This window comes from Zingiber officinale, chromosome 4B, assembly GCF_018446385.1.
Source record: "Zingiber officinale cultivar Zhangliang chromosome 4B, Zo_v1.1, whole genome shotgun sequence".
Classification (NCBI taxonomy): domain Eukaryota; kingdom Viridiplantae; phylum Streptophyta; class Magnoliopsida; order Zingiberales; family Zingiberaceae; genus Zingiber; species Zingiber officinale.
Window position 1 is genome coordinate 110,328,186 of NC_055993.1, and position 26,564 is coordinate 110,354,749.

The 26,564-nt window shown below is 42.9% G+C and overlaps 1 protein-coding gene across 1 annotated transcript; it reads right to left on the reverse strand.

The window, feature by feature from the left end:
- Positions 1-22,276: 22,276 nt before the first annotated feature.
- Positions 22,277-24,092, reverse strand: LOC121977837 (peroxidase 18-like). The gene is made up of 4 exons (XM_042530260.1): positions 23,870-24,092; positions 23,615-23,794; positions 23,340-23,505; positions 22,277-22,868 (listed from the first exon to the last, which is right to left on the reverse strand). The coding sequence occupies exons 1-4, from the start codon at positions 24,083-24,085 to the stop codon at positions 22,456-22,458; spliced, it is 975 nt and encodes a 324-aa protein (XP_042386194.1). The 5' UTR covers positions 24,086-24,092; the 3' UTR covers positions 22,277-22,455.
- Between the last annotated feature and the right edge of the window lie 2,472 nt (positions 24,093-26,564).

Consider the following 26,564-nt stretch of genomic DNA (forward strand, 5'->3'; position numbering starts at 1 on the left):
GGAGACGACTTCTCGACGATTCGCTCGCGCCCACGTCCTTGTGCTGAAATCGTCGCCGGAAAGTGACCTTGGGACCCTAGGGATGGAACCCTAGTTCTTCCCTTGTTGTGGCGCCGAGAGAAGGAGAGGGGAGAGGGGTTGGCGTCGGCGTGAGGGTTTTGGAGAGGGGTTGCCGAACCAAGTTCTAAAAATAAACCAAACCCCAACTTAAATTTCCTATTTATACTAAGTAATTAATTCGGCCAAACCAATTATAAATATAATTGATTCCCTTTCCTTTCAGCACGGCCCTGCTGGGTTCACCGGTTACTAAGGCTAACTAAAGGTTTAGCGGACCCGAGAGGTCCCGGGTTCGATTCCCGCTTAAGCCATTTTACTTTTCTAATAATTTTTGCTACTTCCACTACTTGGAAAATTTCGAAAAAATATCTAATAATTCCAGAAAAATCATAGAATATTCCTAAAATAGTTTTGAGAATTTTCGGGCGTTATAATCCTCAATACAAAAAAGGTTTGTCTCGATTCAAAACAAGGAATGACAAGAAGGTACCCATCAACTTACTGAACGAAAGACGCTGGTACTTTGATGAGAATGAAGATTAAGAATGACCGACTCATAAGTAGCGGTCTTCGCGGATCTGTACCGACTGGGGCTCAATCACCTGGGTGGCATCTGGGGTATGCTTCTTCAGCATAGAGACATGAAATACGTTGTGGACAGCTGACATTTCCTGGGGTAGCTCTAGCTCATATGCTACCTTGCCCACTCTTCTGCTGATAAGGTATGGTCCCACATATCTGGGACTAAGTTTGCCCTTCTTCCCAAAACGCATCACTCCCTTCATGGGAGCTACTCTGAGGAACACTGTATCCCCGACTGAAAACTCTAAGGGTCTGCGCCGTGTATCAGCATAGCTTTTCTGGCGGATCTGCTGTATAGCTGCTGTGGTATCTGCTACTAGATCTGTCTGAAGTTCTAGTTCTTTCTGTTCACCACTCTCATACCAGCAGATTGGAGATCTACACCTCCGCCCATAGAGAGCCTCGTAAGGTGCCATGCCGATAGTGGCCTGATAGCTGTTGTTGTATGCAAATTCTGCTAAGCTCAGATATTTGCACCAACTTCCCTTGAAGTCTAGGGCACACGCTCGGAGCATATCTTCGAGTACCTGATTCACTCGCTCCGTCTGACCATCTGTCTGAGGATGGAATGCTGTGCTGAACTTTAACTTAGTGCCCAACGCTGACTGTACACACTCCCAGAAGTGTGATGTGAATCTGCTGTCTCTGTCTGAAATGATGGTTCGTGGGACTCCATGTAGTCTGACGATCTCCTGGAGATACAACTGAGCTAGCTTCTCCATGGAGTAGGATATCTTGATAGCTAAGAAGTGGACTGATTTAGTCAACCCGTCGACTATTACCCAGATGGCGTCAAAACCATTCGTTGTTCTGGGCAGTCCCACTATGAAATCCATAGAGATATCCTCCCACTTCCATTCTGGAATCTGTATAGGCTGCAGAACTCCTCCTGGTCGCTGATGCTCTGCCTTGACCCTCTGACAGGTGAGGCAGATGCTAACATATCTGGCAATGTCTCGCTTCATCCCGGGCCACCAAAAATGGTTCTTCTGGTCTTGATACATTTTGGTGGAACCTGGATGCATCGCATAGGGAGTCTTGTGAGCCTCATCTAAAATCTGTCTCCGTAGCTCCTCCTAATCTGGAACACAGAGTCTGTCACCAAAATACAACACCCCGCTATCGGACACTCTGAATTCTCTACTTTCTGATTCTGCTAGCCCTTGCTTGATTTTCTGAATTTCAGGGTCCTGCTCCTGAGCTGACTGAATATCACCAAGCAAGGTAGACCCTAAGGTCATAGTAGAGAGCTGTCCAACGATGAGTTCGGGACCGAAATCTACGATCTCCTTCTGTAGGGGCGGTGACATGGCTGTAAGAGATAATAAGGTGGCACTGGATTTTCTGCTAAGTGCGTCGGCTACCTTATTGGCTTTCCCTGGATGGTAGAGGATGTCTATATCATAGTCTTTGACCAGCTCAAGCCATCTGCGCTGTCGCATGTTCAGATCCTTCTGAGTGAAGAAGTACTTCAGACTCTGATGATCTGTATACACTCTGCATTGAGCTCCATATAAGTAATGTCTCCAAATTTTGAGAGCGAACACTACTGCTGCAAGCTCAAGGTCATGAGTAGGGTAATTCTTCTCATAATCCTTGAGTTGTCTGGAGGCATAGGTGATCACCTTGTCATTTTGCATCAGTACTGCTCCTAGTCCCAACTTAGAGGCATCACTATAGATGTCAAAGCTGCTGGTGTTGTCTGGTAGAGCCAAAATGTGAGCACTGGTCAATCTCCTTTTTAGCTCGCTGAAGCTGTTCTCACAGTCCTCTGTCCACTGAAATTTCCTGTTCTTCCTGGTAAGAGCTGTCAGTGGGGAGGCTATCCTGGAGAAGTCCTCTACAAACTTTCTGTAATATCCTGCTAATCCCAGAAAGCTCCTGATTTCGCTGGCGTTCTTACTTACTGCTTCTATCTTGCTGGGATCTACCATAATACCATCCTTTGAGATGATGTGACCCAGGAAGGACACCTGATCTAGCCAAAATTCACATTTCGTGAACTTGGCGTATAGCTGGTTCTGCTGAAGGGTCTGCAATACTAGTTTCAGGTGTTCTGAGTGTTCTTCCTGAGTTCCTGAGTAGATAAGAATGTCATCGATAAACACAATAACAAACTTATCTAAATACTCCCTGAATACTCTGTTCATGAGATCCATGAATGTAGCTGGAGCATTGGTCACGCCAAAGGGCATGACTACGAACTCGTAGTGTCCGTATCTGGTTCTGAATGTTGTCTTGGGTATATCCCCTTCTTTAACCTTCACCTGATGATAACCTGATCTGAGATCTATCTTAGAGAACACTGCTGCTCCCTTCAGCTGGTCGAACAGGTCATCGATTTTGGGAAGGGGATACCTGTTCTTGATCGTGACTTGGTTCAGTGATCTGTAGTCTATGCACAGTCGCATGCTTCCATCCTTCTTCTTCACGAACAATACAGGCGCTCCCCATGGCGAATGACTCGGGCGTATGAAACCCTTGTCAAGCAGCTCCTGAAGTTCCTTCAATTCTGCTGGAGCCATGCGATAAGGCGCTTTGGAGATAGGATTTGTACCGGGAATGAGCTCTATCTCAAAGTCAATCTCCCTGTCTGGTGCTAAGCCTGGTAACTCTTCAGGGAAGACTGCTGGGTAGTCACATACGACTCGAACCTCTGCTAGCTGTTGGTTCTTGTCCTGGCTGACGTTGACTACGTGTGCTAGGAATCCTGTACATCCTGAATCCAGTAGCTTCTGTGCTTTCATAGCTGAGAGAAACTTCTTGGCCTTTCTCTTTGGTTCTCCCCTGTATTCAAATTGCACTGCCGCTTCAGGTTGGAAGATGACTTTCTGTTTACGGCACTCTATGGTAGCACCGTATCTGATCAGAAAGTCCATTCCAAAGATAACGTCATAGTCGGTCATCTCTAGCACTATCAGATCACAAAAGAGCTCTCTGTCTGCTATAATGACCGGCACTCAGCGCGTGGATGCCATGATCTCTCCGGAAGGTAGTGCCATCAAAAACTGGCCACTGAGTATTTCTAATTTTTGGAGAACATCCGGCTATATATGAATGGGTTGCCCGATGTCAAATAGAGAGTAGCACTATCTTTGTAAAATGCTAATCGACTGTGACAACGTCGAGGCATTGACTCGTCCTCTCGGTGAGTGAGTAGATCCTCGCATTCGCCATGGCTTCTATCTGCCCTGGTGATAAGTGGACCTTCTAGAGCGGCTTGCATCTGAGCTGGCTGGGCTGCATACTGAATCTGCTGTGGCTGAGGAAGACCGGTCTTGTTCGGGCACTGCTTGGCCATGTGCCCTTCTTGTCCACATTCAAAGCATCCTCGTGTGCCCTTGCGACAAACCCCTGGGTGGAATTTCCCACAAGTAGCACACTTTGGATAACTGGGTCGCTTGCTAGATGGTCCTCCTTTTTGGTCACTCTCTGATTTGCGCTTGCTGTTGGAGTTCCCTTTCCAGTTAGAGTTATGGCCTTGCTGTTTTTGAGTGTGAGAGTTTCCTTGGCCTTTGGACTCTGAGGAGACTTGCTTCTGCTGCTTTATGCTGTTCTGGTAATACTCTGTGGTCAAGGCACTGCTCACTAACTCCTCTGTGGTTTGTGGCCTATGTATGCCACCAGCCACGTTCACTGCTATCTCTGGCCTCAGCATCTTGAGTATCAGCCGGATTCGTTCCTTCTCTGTGCTGACTAGCTCTGGGCATAGACGAGCTAACCTGTTGAATTTTTCACGGCTTCCTCAACTGAAAGGTTGCCCTGACGAAACTCGGTGAACTCGTCGTAGTGGCGGTTTGTAACCCGTATGTGAAAGAACTCCTCGAAGAATTCTTTCTCAAGTCGCCCATGACATCTTACTGGGCGCTTCGTTCTGATTCTTTCCACCACATGCGTCGTCTCAGGCAGAAGAAGGCACACTTCACCTTCTCGTGTTATGGCGGTCCGGAAGCTCCATCGTGCTCTCCGGTGTTTTGAACCGGCTTGTGCATCCCATGGTTCACTAGTGCCCGAGAAGTTCTCTGGCACTCGCTGCCACTGGATCGGATAGGCTTCCTTTCTTGGCTCAACTGCTGGGACTGTGCTGTAGGCTGGTGGTGGAACCTCTAAGACTTCGGAGTCGCCGGTTCGGGGTGACTGTGGAGGTACTCTCTGATTAGCCTTTAAGGTGGCTATTTCATGTTACTGTTCAGCATTGAGCCACTAATGTTGTAAGGTCGGGAGGAGGCACTGAACTCTTGCTGGGGCTCAGTAGCTAGTGCCCTTCTAGCTGTGCGTCCTCGTGCCATTGCTAAAGACATAGAGGACAGAACATGAATAACTATTACAATCATAATTGTATAACTATCGTTATCATGTTATATACTATCACATACTATCATGCAGCAGTTTATCCATAAACATGAACTATAACAAGGAAACAGAAAGCATAAATAAAGTAGAGGTATTCTTACTTGGAAGCTGCAGGTTCAATGCTGATGTGTGTGTAGGAAGTATGGAACACTGCTCTGATACCACTCTGTAACGACCCGCCTCCTACTGACTAGGCTGCGAGGCCGATCGCTACAGTTATGCTGTGCTAAATTACTATTGCGGAAAATCTGGATTTATTAAAATTTTACTAAACTGATTACTATAAACTAAACTTAATATTCTAGGTGTACCTAGGAGTTGTACACATGCTAGGGAAGATAATCTATGCCTCTCGGATGGCCTGCTAGCTGTAATCAGGCACTTCAATCGATCCATAGATCGATTGGGCTGTCGGATAGATCCCGTGATCGATCCAGCTTGTTACTGGCACGGAAAAACTCTCTGGATCGGTCGGCAGACCGATCCATATGCTCCCTCGCCTCTGTATGCGGCTGGATCGGTCGGTAGACCGATCCAATGGCTCACTGATCGGTCGACTGCCGACCAGTGAGCGTTTGTGCTCTCTGTTCGCACAATGGATCGGTCGGCTGACCGATCCATAACAGAGGCCAACTCTCTGTTCGCGCATGGATCGGTCAGCTGACCGATCCAGCGGCACAACCCACTCTCTGATCGGTCTGTAGACCGATCAGAGTTCTGATTTCAGCCTGAAACTCTGATTGCACTTAGGCGTGCCAAAATCTCACATATGAGTTATACACTACATGAGAAACATTCTAACGACATAAAACTAGTATTCTAAACTTAACATGACACATAGTTCACTGATTCATAGCATTACACAACTAAACGTGCATGAAAGTAAAACACTAAAGAGTTCTACGGTTTAAACTTGCTAAGTCCCCTAAGAATCTTTTATTCCAGTTCCTGCCACACACACCATCTCTGCATTGGCCTCCAGCTTCCTCTGCTAGTCCATTTTTCCCTTACCTTTATCTGCAGTATAAGGAAAATAGAATCTGTAAGCTTATAGCTTAGTAAGAAACCAACTACCTCACTAAAACATGCAACGATGCAAACATGCTTTTAAAGAATGCTATTTGAAAACATGTACTGGCATGTCATACTATGGTTGCAAGCATAAACTGAAATAACTGAACATGCATACTGAACATGGCATGACAACTAATCATATGAATCAATAAAGATAACTGAACTGAACATATAATAAACTAAACTGTAGCTAAACTGATACTGAATTCGAACTCAACTAACATAACTAATTTTAAGCTTTGAAAACTAATTCATAATAAGTGAAAATACATAATCATGCTGTTTGGGCCACTTGCTGTGCGCGCATCCCTAACTAGACCCGGGATTGCAAGTTCCAAATCTAATAGGGTTTACTAGGTTATCTGAACCTAGGGACGACTGTGGGAGTCCAACCCAATGGATATCTGATCCTGTACAGTGCCACTGCTGAAAATAAAATACTGAATAGCTGTACTGTTTTATTTAGATGTTTCTAGGTTATCTGAACCTAGAGCTAGGTTGTCTGAACCTAGAGGCGACTGTGGGAGTCCACCCATTGGACCGTAGTCCCATATAAGCTAAAATAAACTGATTTACTGATTTAAATGCTTCTAATGCATTTAACTGAGCTATTAAAATGCCTAATTTGCATTTTAACTTAACTAGCTATTTTATCGAACACCTAGTGTGCCCCAACTCTCCCCTCTATTAGGGAGACCACTTCTAGGCACCCGACAACGTCTAGGAACCCCCCACTGAAGAGGGAATACGTGTCCGGCCCATCTAGAAGTACTCACTAAATCCCTAAATCTGCGAGGAGGGTCAAATTCACCCTATATCTCACTTGGTTACCAGGATTCATAAACTCTAATACTTAAGCCTGGAGGTTTAGAGTTCGAATCCTGGGGGAGGCAAAAATCCACTGCCAGGGGTGGAAAGTCCTAGTGAGTAACGGCACGGCCAAAGGGTCGTCGGTCGACGACATGAGAGGTCGCCAAATGGGCCGACGACATAAGGGCCGCCAGTTGGGCCGCCCAAGAGGCCAAAGGGTCGGGTCGTTACAATAAAAAGGCGCCTTTTTATTGTAACGACCCGACCCTCTTGGCCCATTTGGCGACCCTCGGGTCGTCGACCACCAGGATTCGAACTCTAAACCTCCAGGCTAAGTAGTAGAGTTTATGAATCCTGGTAACCAAGTGAGATGATCTCACTTGGTTACTAGGATTCATAAACTCTACTACTTAGCCTGGAGGTTTATAGTTCGAATCTTGGGGGAGGAAAAAATCCACTGGTCAGGGGTGGAAAGTCCTAGTGAGTAACGGCACGGCCAAAGAGTCGTCAGTCGACGACATTAGAGGTCGCCAAATGGGCCGACGACATAAGGGCCGCCAGTCGGGCTGCCACAAGGGCCGCCCAAGAGGCCAAAGGGCCGGGTCGTTACAATGATTGTAAAGCCCGAAAAATTCCCAAATTTGTTTTAGAAATATAGTATGATTTTCTGGAATTTTTAAATATTTTTCCGGAATTTTCCGAGTATCGGAAGTAGCAAAAATAATTAGAACCGTAAAATAGCTTAGGCGGGAATCGAACCTGAGACCTATGGTTTACGGATAAGATTAGTAACCGGTGAACCCAGCAGGGCCGTGCTGAAAGAAAGGAGAACCAAATATATTTATATTAGAGTTGGGTTCAATTGAACCACTTAATATAAATTAGAAATTTAAGTTGGTTTGGTTATTTTTATTTGGTTCGTGACCTTCCTCCTCACCCTAGCGCTCACGCCACTTTTCTTTTCCAAAACCTCACCGCCGCCTCTCCCTCCTTCTCCTCTTCCTCACGCACGGCACACCAAGGCAAGGGTCCATAGGTTAATCTTCCGACGACGACTCCAACACGAAAGAGGTTCTTCTCCCCGAGAGGAACGCGAAGACGTGATCGGATCGTCGAGAGGATCATCTCCACCGGAACTCTAGCGAATAGAATCGTAAGAAATTACGATCAAGAGGTAAGAAACCCCTCACCTGCGGTATAATAGCTCCGTTTGGTTTCCTACGCATTAGTTTTAGCTATATGCAGTTTTTTTTTCGGCACATAGGGTGTGTTTAAACCCTCCTCGAGGATTAGGGATCTAGTTGAGCACCTCTAGACGGGCCGGACACGTTGTTCTCCTTTAGTTGGAGATTCTAGACGTTGTCGGGTGCCTAGAGGTGATCTCCCTATTAGAGGAGAGAGTTGGAGCACACCAAGTGTTCGGTAAAATGTTAGTGTAGCTAAATACCACCTCAGTTATGTTTAAAAGCTCAGTTAAATGCATTAGAAGCATTTAAAACAGCACATTAGTTTATTTCAGTTTTATGGGACTACGGTCCAATGGGTGGGCTCCCACAGTCGCCTCTAGGTTCAGATAACCTAGCTCTAGGTTCAGATAACCTAGAAACAGCAAGTTAAAACAGTTAGCTATATTCAGTATTTTATTTTCAGTGGCATTGTACTGGATCAGATATCCATTGGGTTGGACTCCCACAGTCGTCCCTAGGTTTAAATAACCTAGTTAACCATACTAAATTCGGGACTTGCAAACCCGGGTCTAGTTAGGGATGCGCGCACAGCAAGTACAACTGCCGGGCCCAAACAACATGATTATGTATTTTCACTTACTATGTATTAGTTTTCAAAACTCATAAAAATCAATTATGTTAGTTGAGTTTGAATTAAGTACCAGTTTAGCTTCAGTTTAGCTCTTCCTTGCTTACACATTATGATAGCTCATGTTCAGTTCTTGATTGCTATGCTTGTATGATCATATGCCATGTTTACATGTTTAGCCTAGTCAGTTTATTTCAAATAGCATGCTTTAAAAATCATATTGCATCGTCGCATGTTTTTGTGAGGTAGATGGTTTCTTACTAAGCTTGTTAGCTTACAGATACTACTTTTCTTATACTGCAGATAAAGGTAAAGGAAAAGTGGACTAGCAGTGGAGGCTGGAGGTCAATGAAGATGAGGAAGTGTGTGTATGGAACTGGAATCAAAGGTCCTTAGGGGACGTAGCAAATTGAGCATTAGACTCTTTAGCATTTACTTTAGCATTTTATTTATTGGTTTTGATTTTCATGTTCTAGGCACTTTTAGTTGTGTGTTGCCATGAATTCCTAAATTATGCCCTATGTTAAGTTAGATTACTAGTTTATGTCGTTAAAATGTTATTACATGTTGTTAGAATAGGTTATGATGCATTAGTTAGATGTTGTGTGGGGTTTTGGCACGCCAAAGTGTTGGAAATCATAGTTCCCCGGGTGAAATCAGACTCTGATCGGTCTCCCGACCGATCAGGGCCTGGCTGTGTCACTGGATCGGTCAGCCTCCTGGATCGGTCAGCCGACCGATCCAGTACAATACAGTAGCGAGTCCCCGGATTTCCAGGTACCTGGATCGGTCAGCCGACCGATCCAGACATACCTGGATCGGTCGTGCCGACCGATCAGGACACTCCTGGATCGGTCGGTAGACCGATCCAGCTGGGGACAGAAGCGATGTAGCTTCGGGATCGGACTGCCGACCGACCCAGGGTCTTGTGACTGTACCAGTATCAGCAGATCGGTCTGTGGATCGATCCGGAGGGTTGTTACCAGTTGTAAATACCTCCCCTAGCATGTGTACAACTCCAAGGTACACCCTTAATGTTAGTGTCAGAGTTAACATTAATCAGATAATTAGCAAAAACTCAAATTAGATCGGTTTTCCGTGCAGCTTAGCACAGCAAAACCGTAGCGATTCGCCTTACAGCCTAGTAGTAGAAGGTGGGTCGTTACAGAGTGGTATCAGAGCAGTGTTCCATACTTCCTACACACACATCAGCATTGTACCTGCAGCTTCCAAGTAAGAATACCTCTACTCTCCTTATTGTTATTGCTTTCTAGTTACAATTCATGTTTATATGCCTACTTCCTGCTTGTATGAGATAGTCTTTGAACATGATATCAGTGATTATAGAACTGTGATAGTATTAGTTATACATATGTTCTCTATGTCTTTAGAAATGGCACGAGGACGCCCAGCTAGAAGGGCACTAGCTACTGAGCCCCAGCAAGAGACAGGCAGTTCAGTGCCTCCTCCAGACCTCAATTAGCTGAACAGCAACAGAAATAGCCACCTTAAAGGCTAATCGGCAGAATACCCCCACAGTCACCCGAACCGAATTTGACGACTCCAGTAGTCTTAGAGGTTCCACCGACTCAGCCTACACAGCAGCCCCAGCAGGTGAGCCAAGAAAGGAAGCCTATCGGATCCAGTGGCGTGAGTCAAGCCGAGAACTTCTCGACGCTAGTGAACCATGGGATGCACAAGCTGGTTCAAAACACTGGAGAACACGATGGACTGGCCGGAGCACGAGAAGGTGAAGTGTGCCTCCTACGCCTGACGAGACGCACGCATGTGGTGGGAAAGAATCAGAACGAGGGTAAACCAGATGACATGGGCTGACTTTGAGAAGGAATTCTTTGAGGAGTTCTTTCATATGCGGGTTACAAACCGCCACTATGACGAGTTCACTGAGTTTCGTCAGGGCAACCTATCAGTTGAGAAAGTCGTGAAGAAATTCAATAGGTTGGCTCGTCTGTGCCCAGAGCTAGTCAGCACAGAAAAGGAACGGATCAGGTTGATGCTCAAGATGCTGAGGCCAGAGATAGCAGTAAACGTGGCTGGTGGCATACATAGGCCACAAACCACAGAGGAATTGGTGAGCAGTGCCTTGACCACAGAGCATTACCAGAACAGCATGAAGCAGCAGAGGCAAGTCTCCTCAGAGTCCAAGGGCCAAGGAAACTCTCACACTCAAAAACAGCAAGGCCACAGCTCTAATTGGAAAGGGAACTCCAGCAGCAAGCGCAAATCAGGGAGTGACTCAAAAGGAGGACCATCTAGCAAACGACCTAGTTATCCAAAGTGTGCCACTTGCGGGAAATTCCACCCAGGGGTTTGTCGCAAGGGCACACGAGGATGCTTTGAATGTGGACAAGAAGGGCACATGGCCAAACAGTGCCCGAACAAGACCGGTCTTCCTCAGCCATATGCAGGCCAGCCAGCTCAGTTACATCAGATGCAGGCCGCTCTAGAAGGTCCACTTATCAGCCAGGGCCGATTAGAAGCCCCTCCAGCTATGGCGAATGCGAGGATCTACTCACTCACCAGAGAGGACGTAGCAAATGCCTCGACAGTCGTCACAGGTCAGATTAGCATTTTTCAGTATAGTGCTACTGTTCTATTTGATACTGGGGCAACCCATTCATATATAGCCAGGATGTTCTCCGAGAAATTAGAAATACCCCCAGAGGTACTCAGTGGTCAGTTTCTGACGGCACTACCTTCAGGAGAGGTCATGACATCAACGCACTGGCTCAGAGCAGTGCCAGTCATTATAGCAGACCGGGAACTCTTTTGTGATCTGATCCTGCTGGAAATGACTGACTACGACGTCATCCTTGGAATGGACTTCCTGATCAGATACGGTGCTTCCATAGAGTGCCGTAAACAGAAAGTCGTATTCCAACCCGAAGCAGAAGCACAGTTCGAGTACATCGGAGAACCAAAGAGAAAAGCCAGAAAATTTCTCTCAGCCATGAAGGCACAGAAGTTGATGGATTCGGGATGTACGGGGTACCTAGCACATGTAGTCACTACCAACCAGGACGAGGACCAACAGCTAGCAGAGGTCCGAGTTGTATGTGACTACCCAGCAGTCTTCCCTGAAGAGTTACCAGCACCAGTTAGGGAGATTGAATTTGAGATAGAGCTCTTCCCGGCACCAATCCTATTTCCAAAGCGCCCTATGGCTCAGAGAGTCAAGAACTTTCCGGAGCTACTTGACAAGGGCTTCATCGCCTAGTCACTCACCATGGGGAGCGCTGTCTGTTCGTGAAGAAGAAGGATGGAAGCATGCGGCTATGTATAGACTACGAGCCTTGAATCAGTCACGATCAAACGGTATCCTCTTCCCGAATAGATGACACATTCGACTAGTTAAAGGGAGCGGTGTTCTCTAAGATGGACCTCGGATCGGGATATCACCAAGTCGAGTCAAGGAGGGTGATATCAAGACGATTCGTGACCGATCACGGACATTACGAGTTCGTAGTCATGCCTTTTAGCGTGACAAATGCTCCACTACATTCATGGATCTCATGAGCAGTATTAGGGAGTATTTAGATCAGTTTGTTATTGTGTTTATCGATGACATTCTTATCTACTCGGGAACTCGGGAAGAACACTGAGCACCGAAACTAGTATTGCGGACCCTTCAGCAGCTATTCGCCAAGTTCACGAAATGTGAATTTTGGCTAGATCAGTGTCCTTAGGCCACATCATCTCAAAGGATGGTATTATGGTAGATCCCGGCAAGATAGAAGCGGTAAATAGCTGGAAGAGACCTAAGAACGCCGGCGAGATCAGGAGCTTCGGGATTAGCAGGATATTACAGAAAGTTTGTGAGGACTTCTCCAGATAGCCTCCCACCGACAGCTCTTACTAGAAAGAACAGAAATTTCGAGTGGACAGAGGACTCGAGCTAAAAGGAGATTGACCGGTGCTCCCATTTTGGCTCTACCAGGCCACCAGCAACTTTGACATCTATAGTGATGCCTCTAAGTTGGGACTAGGAGCGATCTTGATGCAAAATGGCAAGGTGATCGCCTATGCCTCACAACTCAAGGATTATGAGAAGAATTACCCTACTCATGACCTTGAGCTTGCAGCGATAGTGTTCGCTCTCAAAATTTGGAGACATTACTTATATGGAGCTCGGTGCAGAGTGTATACAGATCATCAGTATTTCTTTACTCAGAAGGATCTGAACATGCGACAGCGCAGGTGGCTTGAGCTGGTCAAGGACTACGATGTAGACATCCTCTACCATCCAAGGAAAGCCAATAAGGTAGCAGATGCCCTTAGCAGAAAATCCAGTGCTATCTTATTATCTCTTACAGCCATGTCACCGCCCTACAGAAGGAGATCGTAGATTTCGGTCTCGAGCTCATCGTGGGGCAGCTCTCTACTATGACCTTAGAGTCCACCTTGTTTGGTGATATTCAGTCAGCTCAGGAGCAGGACCCTGAAATTCAGAAAATCAAGCAAGGGCTAGTAGAATCAGAAAGTAGAGAATTCAGAGTGTCCGATAGCGGGGTGTTATATTTTGGTGACAGACTCTGTGTTCCAGATCAGGAGGAGCTACGGAGACAAATTTTAGATGAGGCTCACAGGACTCCTTATGCGATGCATCCAGGTTCCACCAAAATGTATCAAGACCTGAAAAACCACTTTTGGTGGCCCGGGATGAAGCGAGACATCGCCAGATATGTTAGCATCTACCTCACCTGTCAGAGGGTCAAGGCGGAACATCAGCGACCAGGTGGAGTTCTGCAGCCTATACAGATTCCAGAATGGAAGTGGGAAGATATCTCTATGGATTTCATAGTGGGCCTACCCAGAACCACGAATGGTTTTGACGCCATCTGGGTAATAGTCGACAGGTTGACTAAATCAGCCCACTTCTTAGCTATCAAGATATCCTACTCCATGGAAAAGCTAGCTCAGCTGTATCTCCAGGAGATCGTCAGATTACATGGAGTCCCAAGGACCATCATTTCAGACAGAGATAGCAGATTCACATCACACTTCTGGGAGTGTGTACAGTCAACGTTGGGCACGAAGCTGAAGTTCAGCACAGCATTCCATCCTCAGACAGATGGTCAGACAGAGCGAGTAAATCAGGTACTCGAAGATATGCTCCGAGCATGTGCCCTAGATTTCAAAGGAAGTTGGTGCAAATATCTGAGTCTAGCAGAATTTGCATACAACAATAGCTATCAGGCCACTATCGGCATGGCACCTTACGAGGCTCTCTATGGGCGGAGGTGCAGATCACCAATCTGCTGGTATGAGAGTGGTGAACAGAAGGAACTAGAGCTTCAGACAGATCTAGTAGCAGATACCACAGCAGCCATACAGCAGATTCGCTAGAGGATAGAGACAGCACAGAGCCGTCAGAAGAGCTATGCTGATACACGACGCAGACCCCTAGAGTTTTCAGTTGGGGATACAGTTTTCCTCAGAGTAGCTCCCATGAAGGGAGTCATGCGTTTTGGGAAGAAGGGCAAGCTAGCTCCCAGATATGTGGGACCATACCTTATCACAAAGAGAGTGGGCAAGGTAGCATATGAGCTAGAGCTACCTCAGGAGATGTCAGCCGTCCATAACGTATTTCATGTCTCCATGCTGAAGAAGTGAGCCCCAGGTGGTACAGGTCCGTGATGATCTCAGCTATGACAGTCGGCCTATTCAGATAATAGACCGAGCAGTAAAGAAATTACGGAACAAGGAAGTACCATTAGTCAAAGTCAGCTGGCAAAATCACACAGCAGCAGAGGCGACTTGGGAGACAGAGGCCAGCATGAGACAGAAGTACCCAGAATTGTTTTAAGTTCGGGGATGAACTTTTTATAAGGTATGGGGGATTGTAAAGCCCGAAAAATTCCCAAATTTGTTTTAGAAATATAGTATGATTTTCTGGAATTTTTAAATATTTTTCCGGAATTTTCCGAGTATCGGAAGTAGCAAAAATAATTAGAACCGTAAAATAGCTTAGGCGGGAATCGAACCCGAGACCTATGGTTTACGGATAAGATTAGTAACCGGTGAACCCAGCAGGGCCGTGCTGAAAGAAAGGAGAACCAAATATATTTATATTAGAGTTGGGTTCAATTGAACCACTTAATATAAATTAGAAATTTAAGTTGGTTTGGTTATTTTTATTTGGTTCGTGACCTTCCTCCTCACCCTAGCGCTCACGCCACTTTTCTTTTCCAAAACCTCACCGCCGCCTCTCCCTCCTTCTCCTCTTCCTCACGCACGACACACCAAGGCAAGGGTCCATAGGTTCATCTTCCGGCGACGACTCCAACACGAAAGAGGTTCTTCTCCCCGAGAGGAACGCGAAGACGTGATCGGATCGTCGAGAGGATCATCTCCACTGGAACTCTAGCGAATAGAATCGTAAGAAATTACGATCAAGAGGTAAGAAACCCCTCACCTGCGGTATAATAGCTCCGTTTGGTTTCCTACGCATTAGTTTTAGCTATATGCAGTTTTTTTTTCGGCACATAGGGTGTGTTTAAACCCTCCTCGAGGATTAGGGATCTAGTTGAGCACCTCTAGACGGGCCGGACATGTTGTTCTCCTTTATTTGGAGATTCTAGACGTTGTCGGGTGCCTAGAGGTGATCTCCCTATTAGAGGAGAGAGTTGGAGCACACCAAGTGTTCGGTAAAATGTTAGTGTAGCTAAATACCACCTCAGTTATGTTTAAAAGCTCAGTTAAATGCATTAGAAGCATTTAAAATAGCACATTAGTTTAGTTCAATTTTATGGGACTACGGTCCAATGGGTGGGCTCCCACAGTCGCCTTTAGGTTCAGATAACCTAGCTCTAGGTTCAGATAACCTAGAAACAGACAAGTAATAATTAGCTATATTCGGTATTTTATTTTCAGCATCTGGATCGAGATATCCATTGGGTTGGACTCCTGATCGTCCCTAGGTTTAGATAACCTAGTTAACCCTACTAAATTGGGACTTGCAAACCGGGTCTAGTTAGGGATGCGTGTACCGGGCCCAAACAACATGATTATGTATTTTCACTTACTATGTATTAGTTTTCAAAACTCATAAAAATCAGTTATGTTAGTTGAGTTTGAATTAATTACAGTATCAGTTTAGCTCTTCCTTGCTTACACATTATGATAGCTCATGTTCAGTTCTTGATTGCTATGCTTGTATGATCATATGCTATGTTTACATGTTTAGCCTAGTCAGTTTATTTCAAATAGCATGCTTTAAAAATCATATTGCATCGTCGCATGTTTTTATGAGGTAGATGGTTTCTTACTAAGCTTGTTAGCTTACAGATACTACTTTTCTTATACTGCAGATAAAGGTAAAGGAAAAGTGGACTAGCAGTGGAGGCTGGAGGTCAATGCAGATGAGGAAGTGTGTGTATGGAACTGGAATCAAAGGTCCTTAGGGGACGTAGCAAATTGAGCATTAGACTCTTTAGCATTTACGTTAGCATTTTATTTATTGGTTTTGGTTTTCATGTTCTAGGCACTTTTAGTTGTGTGTTGCCATGAATTCCTAAACTATGCCCTATGTTAAGTTAGATTACTAGTTTATGTCGTTAAAATGTTATTACATTTTGTTAGAATAGGTTATGATGCATTAGTTAGATGTTGTGTGGGGTTTTGTACGCAAAGTGTTGGAAATCGAGTTCCCGGGTGAAATCGGACTCGATCGGTCTCCCGATCGGGGCTGGTTGGATCGGTCGGCCGATCCGGCCAGATCTGATATCTCTGTATCCTCTGGATCGGTCGGACCGATCGATCTATCTGATAGCGAGTCCGGTTCCGGTACGGATCGGTCGGTGGCCGATCGGACATCTGATCGGTCGTCGGCCGATCGGGACACTCTGGATCGGTCGGTGACCGATCCGGTGAGAACGAAGCGATGTAGCCGGGATCAGCCGACCGACCCAGGGTCTTGTGACCGTACCAGTATCAGCAGATCGGTCTGTGGATCGATCCGGAGGGTTGTTACCAGTTGTAAATACCTCCCCTAGCATGTGTACAACTCCAAGGTACACCCTTAATGTTAGTGTCAGAGTTAACATTAATCAGATAATTAGCAAAAACTCAAATTAGATCGATTTTCCGCGCAGCTTAGCACAGCAAAACCGTAGCGATTTGCCTTACAGCCTAGTAGTAGAAGGTGGGTCGTTACAAGGGAGACCACTTCTAGGCACCCGACAACGTCTAGGAACCCCCCACTGAAGAGGGAATACGTGTCCGACCCATCTAGAAGTACTCACTAAATCCCTAAATCTGCGAGGAGGGTCAAATTCACCCTATGCGTCGATAAAAATAGCATATAGCTAAACTAGTGCGTATAAAACCAAACGGAGCTACTTATACTGCAGGTGAGGGGTTTCTTACCTTGTGTGCTAAATTTCTACAAATCTAATCGCTAGAAATTCCGGTGGAGACGACTTCTCGACGATTCGCTCGCGTCCACGTGCTCTACTCGCGGAGGGAAACGTCCTTGTGCTGAAATCGTCGCCGGAAAGTGACCTTGGGACCCTAGGGATGGAACCCTAGTTCTTCCCTTGTTGTGGCGCCGAGAGAAGGAGAGGGAGAGGTGGCGTTGGTGAGTTAGGGTGAGGAGAAGAAAGTTGCCGAACCAAGTTCTAAAAATAAACCAAACCCCAACTTAAATTTCCTATTTATACTAAGTAATTAATTCGGCCAAACCAATTATAAATATAATTGATTCCCTTTCCTTTCAGCACGGCCCTGCTCGGTTCACCGGTTACTAAGGCTAACTAAAGGTTTAGCGGACCCGAGAGGTCCCGGGTTCGATTCCCGCTTAAGCCATTTTACTTTTCTAATAATTTTTGCTACTTCCGCTACTCGGAAAATTCCGAAAAAATATCTAATAATTCCAGAAAAATCATAGAATATTCCTAAAATAATTTTGAGAATTTTCGGGCGTTACACCTCGTCAGTTAATTTGTGTTTTGTACTTATATTATGCATAATCACATTGTCAATTTTAGGAGTTTAGGTGTTTAATTTATAAACCTTATTAACCAAAGAACCATTACCAACTAACACTGAATTTAAAAAAGCTTAAAATTTTATTTTCAAATAAACAAGAATAACCTAATTTGTCTAAACAAGAAATTAAAATTAAATTTTGTCTAAAAGATAGTACTATAAATGTATTTTTAAAATTCATAAAGGCATCAGTTCCTAAATAAAGTCTAAAAATACCTATGGACTCTACTTTAGCCTTCTTTCCATTCCTTATATAAATGTATCTTTCACCATCAAGCAGAAAACGGTTCCTGAGACAATCTTGCAAACACTTATGTGAATATTATTGGTGCAGTTAGTACTAACGGTCTAATTCAGATTTTGATGAATGACAAAGTAGGTTAAATTACTTTCATTGTGATCTAACACTTTAACTAAGTGTGCAGGAGAAACCCAGACTGGCCGACGGGCTGATCGGATGTCTGACACGAAGTCCAGCTAGGTCAATGGGTCGACCTAATAGCTAAAACGAAGCCTAGACTGGTCGACGGGCTGACTGGATGTCTGACACGAAGTCCAGATAGGTCGACGGGCTGACCTGGTAGCTGGCACGAAGTCCAGACGGGTCGACAGGTTGACCAGACGTCTGGCAGGTAAGTTAAGGTAAGTCACTGGAGGAGAGTGACTGTGAGGACGCGTTCCCGGGTAGGGAACTTAGGCGCCGATCAAACTTAGATCCATTTCAGAAATCTAAGTTGAGATCGTGACTAGATTCTGGTCTCGATGAGACGGAATCTAATTACTACTCTTTTTCTATTGTGCTAACTTCTGTTTTGCAGGGTAGCTTAAACTATTATTTTGCCTCAGACTAACTTTTTCTTGAAGGAGAAGGACTATTTGGAAAAAGGTGGTCCAGGCGCCCGGAAGGGATCCGAGCGACCGAAAGGCAAACTTTATCCTCGACAGCTTGGAGCACGCTGATTGGTCCGACGACGTCACGATCCAGGCGCCCGGAAGGGATTCGGGCGCTTGGAACTTCCTATATAAGGAGGGTGAGTCCTGAAGCAAAGAACAACAACGACATCTGCTCTACTGCGTTGTGCTCCTGTGACACTGCTTCTCCGACAACCTGCGGCTCAAGTTCTGTTTAGTGTTGTCGGTATTGTTCATTTTTTTTGTAGTTCTTGTACTCAAATTTGTAAACCTTTTTACGAACTATTAGTGATTGTCCAACGAAAGCACTCGACGAGTGCGACCCTTGGAGTAGGAGTCGACCAAGGCTCCGAACCAAGTAAATTAGTTTGTGTTAGTATTGTTTTATTTTCATTTTTGCCACTGTGCACTCGACTACGAATTTTTAGATCGATATTCACCCCCCTCTATCGACTTTCATGATCCAACAAATAGTAGCACTAATATTTATCCACTAAGTATATGTGGGTACAATAGCCAAATTGACTTTTGAATTAACAAAATTGAGAAATTAACAGTTTTCTTTACATGCCAGTTGGTGTATTTGGGGTAATCTTTCTTCATATGGTGTTTCTTCTTGTAGAAGAAACAAATGAACTTCTTATCTTGTTTCTGTGCTCCTTATGACCATAACCCCTAGAATTTGCAATTTGCTTTCCCTTTCTTTTATTGTTGATCCTCTTTTGCTTCTTGCTTGAACCTTGAAAACCAAATGCTAGGTGAGCACTTTCAGATGTCTTACACTTCAGTCTTTCCTCTTCTTGCATGCATTTAGCTATAAGCTCATTCAATGCCCACTTTCCTTTTGAGTATTATAAGAAATTTTAAAAGTAGTAAATTGTGCATGTAGAGATATTAAGATGAAATGCACTAATATACTCTCAAACATTTCAAGTTTTAGTGCTTTCAAACTTGTGGCGATATTAGATATTTTTATTATGTACTCTCTGATGTTTCCTTTGCCATTATATCGTATAGACATCAACTTTGAAAGAAGTGTGGTAGTCTCGACCTTTTCGTTTGCCATGAATCAATTTGCTAATTGACTAAAGAAACTCCTAGAATCTTCCCCTTCAGTTATTAAGCCTTTAATTGGTGTCAGAATATATAGAAAGTTTCATGATACTTAGACTCATGCCATTTGATCATTCTCACTTGTCAAATTCAGTTCTCTGTTCTATAGTGCTAGCACTAGTCAGGGGGTGCAGGACGATCGTGTCTCAATGCATAGTCTAAGTCCATACAGCCTAAGACAAAGATTACATAATCTTTCCATTCAACAAAATTAGAACCAGTTAATGTGGGGATGTAATTAATACTGATAATTACTGATTACACTGAAAATATAAGAGTGAAAATACTATAAGCCCATGATTAAATTAAAGTCCAGAACAAATATAAGTCAGATAATAAAACATAAGATTATACAAATAAAATAAAATTTAAATGTATACCAATGAGTTGTTTATGAAATATCAATACAACATTATATTTTACTCTTTGTACTAAAATACAATTTGTTAGTGATACTTTCTAATATAATTCAAACTTTAGTTAGCCATAGAATGTGTCTTCCTTTAGGCCAACTCATTGTGTACATAATTGAACACTTTATATGAGTTATATATTGGTTCATAGCTTACAATAACCTTAATCAACCATGCAATATTTTTTCCTTTGGGCCGATATATTTTGTGTGATCCAAACAAAAATATTTTGTTCCTTAGTTGTAAGTTATCTTGAACATTTATTTGACATAAATAGTAATTTTCCTTTGGGCCAATTACTTTTAGTATAGATATATATCTATTTACACAAAATGTATTAAACCTACTCAAGGTGTATTTTTTTTGGGCTGACACAATAGTTCAATTTAATAGCATATGTGTAGATAGACCCAAGAAATCTCTAGGAACTTTAATTGAACAGATAATCCATCGATCAACCTTAATTGCTCATTGTTTAGGCTTATCAGTCAATTGATACTTTATAGAAGCAAATCGATTGCCTCAATCAATTTGAAAGCCCACTGTATCCGATTTTAAGACCATCAATCGATTGATATGACCCAATCTATCTTGCTAGTAAATTACAAAACTTTCTGTATTTAACAACACAAGTACTAATTGATAGCTAATCATGGCAATCGATTGGTATCACCAATCAATCTACCAGTCTATCCCAGAGCCTTTTGTGTTCGACTTTCGAATTGATAATTGATTGATGAAAACTAGCAATTGATTGCCTCAAGTAGTCGATCTGGCTAATCGATTTAAATTGATTCTGTATCCGATTTTAAGGCTGCCAATCGATTGGTAATCTATTTGCTTATCGATCCAAATTGTTTCTATATCTGATCACAAGGCCATCAATAGATTGCCAATCGATTGTTGGCTTCCAAGTAATCGATTCAAATTGATTTTACACGCAAGTTCAGTCGTACCAATCGATTGCCTTGATAAGGCAATTGATTGGTGTCAACCGATTGATAAGGCCAGTCAATTCCTGATGATTCTGTTCGAAGTTATTGGCTTGGCAATCGATTGGGTCATCATAATTTGACCTAAAATTGGATCAAAAGCGATAGTTTTTCCACGAAAACATTGGTGGTTATCGCTGTTCTTTATGTTCTTGTGAAATATAAAAAAACTAGGAAAACGTACTTTCCTATGTTTTCTTTTACAAGATTTTCGACGATCAAATACTAGAAAAAACTAAACCATAGATTGATAAAAACCTAACTTCATTGTAATAAAAATGATGAAACAATAGGCTTTGATACCACTTGTTAAAAATTGTAGTATTCTCTCCTAACCTCATGAATTCTAAAAACAAAAGAATTCAAAACACAGAAAATAATCTTATACATGGATTCAATTTCATCAAAAGCTTGAACATAACAAATTAAATATAGAAACTGTAATAATGACAATTGAACTTGAATGCAGTGGAAGAGACATCGTCGTAGAGCGTTGTCCAAGAATTCAAAGCCCCGTGGAAGAAAAAGAGGAAACAAAGGGATGGTCTTCCTTCGGATTTAGGGTGACGACGCCAGACTCTCTATGCCAATGGGGAACAAATAGATACGTCTGATACCCTAATCCAACGGGGGACCAATCCTTTATATAGATGATCCGCATCTATTATTAGCTCATCAATTATAATGGATCAAGCTAAAAAGTTTTACACATCTAATCCACATCCAATAATTAGAAACCCAATAAACCGGAATTAGATCATTTAAATGGGTACGGTTCATATTCGCATATACAAATTACAAGTATCCTCACCTAAAAGAGATAAAATCCAACAAGACACCCATGCAGTCTCCCAAGCACGCATGGTTTAATTCCGAATTATGGTGCATTGCAGGATATTTTCCTTCAATGAGATGATAAACTTGGGATGTTGGGTTGCCTGCTAGAAATACTTCCGGATTTACCCTAACAGATGGTTAGAAATTTTCGTAGGATCTAACCGATCATCTCTAGAATTAATCAGCCCGAAGGATTGGATACATGGTGTCATACAACACAGACAATGTGAAGGAATTGTTAGTGTGCCAAATGGATCTTATGCTATTTATTAAGACTAGGAACCATTTTGATGTTGATAGAGCAAGTAATCACTGAGCAAATATATGCAATTAGGCAAAAATTCTTGAAAAATGAAAACAAAGGGAGGAAAAATTTAATATATTATATATAATTAACTTTGTTACATCTGCACATTTCGATATCTGAAACTTATTATGTGCACATGAAAGATTGAAAGCGAACTACGCACCACACTTATATGGTACTACCCATTCACACTTTGGCAAGCAAACCTGATCTCCCCCTCATCGCCCGTCTTCACTCCGGTCGTCGAGAGCTTGGAAAATGACTCAGCCCAGCTTGTAAAGAAAGCATCTTGACTCTGGGCAAACTCCTCTACCTTACTTATTGTCCTTGAATCACCAACGAGAACAGAGTCCGAGTGGAGGAGGCTTTGGTTGGCCAAGAGATTGATGTAGTATTGGTTATCGAACAGCATCGGAGTCGAAGCATCGTTATCAAAAGTTGTAGCACTTGTGCCAATTGAACATCTTTTCGCTACCTGCTTTGCATAGCCTTGGTCCATGGTGGTATCTATGGGCACCCAACTTCCATTTGAGCTCTGTTGGAATCGCTCACCGAAAGTATCGCAATGAGATGAACCTATAGTGTGGGCACCTTCAATTTAGAAGGAAACACCTTATGAGATTCAACACAATAATATTATTACAAGAATTTAGCCTCCTCTGATTTTTTTATCAAAAAGGATACCTTACCCACTATTCAGTCATGTACAATTACCCAATTGCCTTATAGTACCCATTATTATCTCCCATATAAATCTATAATCTAAATTTTGAACTGGTCGGACTTGTTGTAGTAGCCATGAGTTTGTAGCTGCTACAATGTAAATGTTCGATGAGCAGATCAAATTCGCATGGTAGTAATAACATGAATGATAGGTGAAGATGATTGAATTCACGTTGTAGCAGCTATGAAATATGCCTATATTTGAAAGGGTTAAGTATGTATTGTAGCAGTTACGATTTCGTAATTGCTAGGATAATAATGCAAACAGTTGGATTGTACATGATTAAATAGAGGGGTAAGGGTGCTTCTTTGATCCATTTTTCATTGCTAAACCTTTACCTGAAAGGACAACAAGATCATCGATGGACAATCCTATCGATGCGAATCGATCAGCCAATTTGTCGACGGAGAAGGTTGTATCCACCATGTTTGGCCTAACATTTGCAGCTATTGAAACCAATCCATCCCTCCTCCCTAGTGGAACCTGAACCGAAGGCCCCCCTGTCTATCAAATTTTCAACAACTATAAGAACTCCTCGGTCAAAAAAAGAATTTCATTTCAATAGATTGAGCTGATATTGTGCAAAAATAATTAAAGTTCAATTCAAATTCACCAGTTCCACAGCATCTCTTGCAGCAAGAACAAGTATATCAGCACAAGTGACAGTCCCAGGGCAGACCACTTCAAGCACCCTCTTCGCAGTCTCCACCACAAAGAACGCCCCCAGCGACTTGTTGGCAGGGTCACTCCTCTCTGTGCCATTTCCTTGAATCAACACTGACCCATCGCAGCCCTGCACTCACACACAGATCTCTGCTTAAGAAACCAAGTTCATTGTTGTTGGATTTGTCAAAGAGTCGAGTTGGACCTGAACTAAGCAGTCGTGGAAGAAGAGGCGCAGGAGTTTGCCTGGAATGGTGGGGTCGAAGTCTGAAGCTGACCTGACCGTGTCCCTGACAAGCAGCTCGGCATTGGGGCAGGAGAAGGAGTAGAAGTCCGCCGAGAGTTGCGATGAGCAGGGAACAGAGAGGAGGAGCAGGGCGAGGAAGGAGGAGAGGAGTAGTTTCATGAGGTTTGGGTCCATCAAAAGGAGGAGAAGGAAGTGGAAATGGCTTGTGGTTGAAGAGTAGGTTGTATTTATGGGAACTGAAAAGAGTAGGTTGTATTTATTACTGCATCAAGTTGCATTGGAGGGGGTGGCAGCTAGGACCTAGGAGATGTCAATGTTTGCTCTATCACCGCGTTTCTTAAGCAATATCCAGCTTTTATGATCTAGAATTGGTTTGTAATAGCCCCCTAGCACGATTGGATGGAAAGACGGTACGACAGATTCTCATGTAACGACACTACAAAAAATTACGTGAATAACGGCAGAATTCACTACAAAAAAAAATTATGCGAATAATGACGGAATTCTCGACTGAATTTTATTTCAGTCGGTAATTATCGACCGAACTTAACTTTCCGGCGATAAATTTTAACGCAAGCATGGTTAGTGGGCTTGCAGGTTTCAGGATTTTTCGATGGAATTCACATTCCGTCGGTAATTATCGATGGAATGTTAATTCCGTCGGAAATCTCAATTATAAATTAGGGCATGGGAATTTCTATTCTCTCCCTATGATCCTTCTCAGCACGTGAAATCCTCTCTCCCGACGAACCTCTTCTCGGCGATCAGCAACCCTCTCCTCTCTGGTTCTCGGCGATCGGCAACTTGACTCTTCCTCCCTCGTCTCAAAGTATGCTCCTCTCCTCCTCCCTTGTCTGTTCCTCTTCCAGTATCGGCCGCAGGGGGTTGCTCGTGGCCAGCCGCAGGGGGCTGCTCGCGGCCGATCGCATGGGCCTGCTCGAGGCCGGTCGCAGGGTCCTACTCGCGTCCGACCGCAGGGGCCTGCTCGGGCCGGCTGTAGGCGCCTACGACCAACCCCTAATACTGTGATACTATTAGTATGTTTGAACTTTTGTGAAGTTGAAACATTTTAAGTTCTACTTACATTCTAAAAGGCCATTATGCTTGTCATGTAGAACCAATCCAAATTGTGATGAGAAGAAAAAAATTAACTGAATATTTCAAACTGGGAAGTGTGTGGATTCTTACTTAAATCAGACTATAATTTTTCATCTTGTATATCATGATCTTTCGCCATGCTACCTTTTTAATAGATTTGATATTTGCATGTCCATTGTTCTATAAATTAGATTTGTTTTAATTGCATTATCTTTTGCTTATATGTATTGCTATTTCATTTAATGATACACTAAGTAATAACATACGTTGATTAGAAATTCTAAATTTATAATGATTCCCTAAGTAATAACATGAAATTCTAAGTTTGTAATGATGCCCTAAGCAATACCATTATATTCTAAGCTTATCATTCATGCGAGCAGTCATTGCTAGATGAGACCAGTCATAGCAACCCCAGTCACAGCATAATATTGAATCACAGGAGAATCGAGATCAATCAGATCCTACTGATGATTAGATTTTTCTGAGGTATGTTCAACTACAACTTGATTTTTTTTTAAATTTATCATACATTAATTAAGTAAAATATATTTGTTCTATTTGGATATTATTAGATATTTATCTTAAACTTTATTACATTTTTTTAGGAGTCTGTATTGATACATTCACTATCATCACCATCATTGCATATCCAAAATTAATCCAGGTACTTTTTTAATATGTAAAATTAGTTACATATTACAATTTTTGAGTTATATATTACAGTTGCATCGATTCATTCGGATCATAATCTCTTGTATTTGACTTTCACAGGATTATATTTGGATATATGTGTAGGGGATGTATCATGGTAAGTATTTTGGATATTTTGTGTTTGCCTTTTACCTGTTATTCACTTTTGGATAGTTATGAATATGAGTATTTTGTATTTGGATAGTTATGTTTGTGTTTTATACCGAATTTTGGAGATTTTGATAGTTATGGTTGTGTTTTGTATTAATTTTGGATAGTTTGATTGTTGTGGGCATGTTGTATGGATTGTGATTTGTGTGGATTGTATTTGTATTGCCATAGTGTGGGATGGTTTTTATTGATATGAAAATTGTATACAGGATACGTTCTAAATCGTAGGGAGTATTTTAAAATTTTTATTAAAATTTATTGATGGAATTATTATTCCGTCAGTGATTTCCAACGAAAATCCCCATTCCATGGGAAAAATATCGACTTGCACAGTATTTTTTGATACAATGCCGACTAAATTCAATATTAAGTCGGTAATTACCGACGGAATCGTGAATTCAGTCGATAATTATTGACAGAATTGTGAATTCAATCGGTAATTACCGACTGAATTGACGATTCCGTTGGTAATTTTACCGACTGAATCAGATTTAATCCATAAATTTCGTTATCTTTCGTCTGACTTCGACCGCTGGAAAGTTGTTTTGTCGTTAAAATTTACTGACGAAAATTTATATTCCATTGGAGAATACTGAGTGAATATCATTTCCGTCAGTAAATTTCATTTCCGACGCCATTACTTCCGATATCACAAATTCCGTCGTTATTCTATCGTTATTCCGTCAGTAAG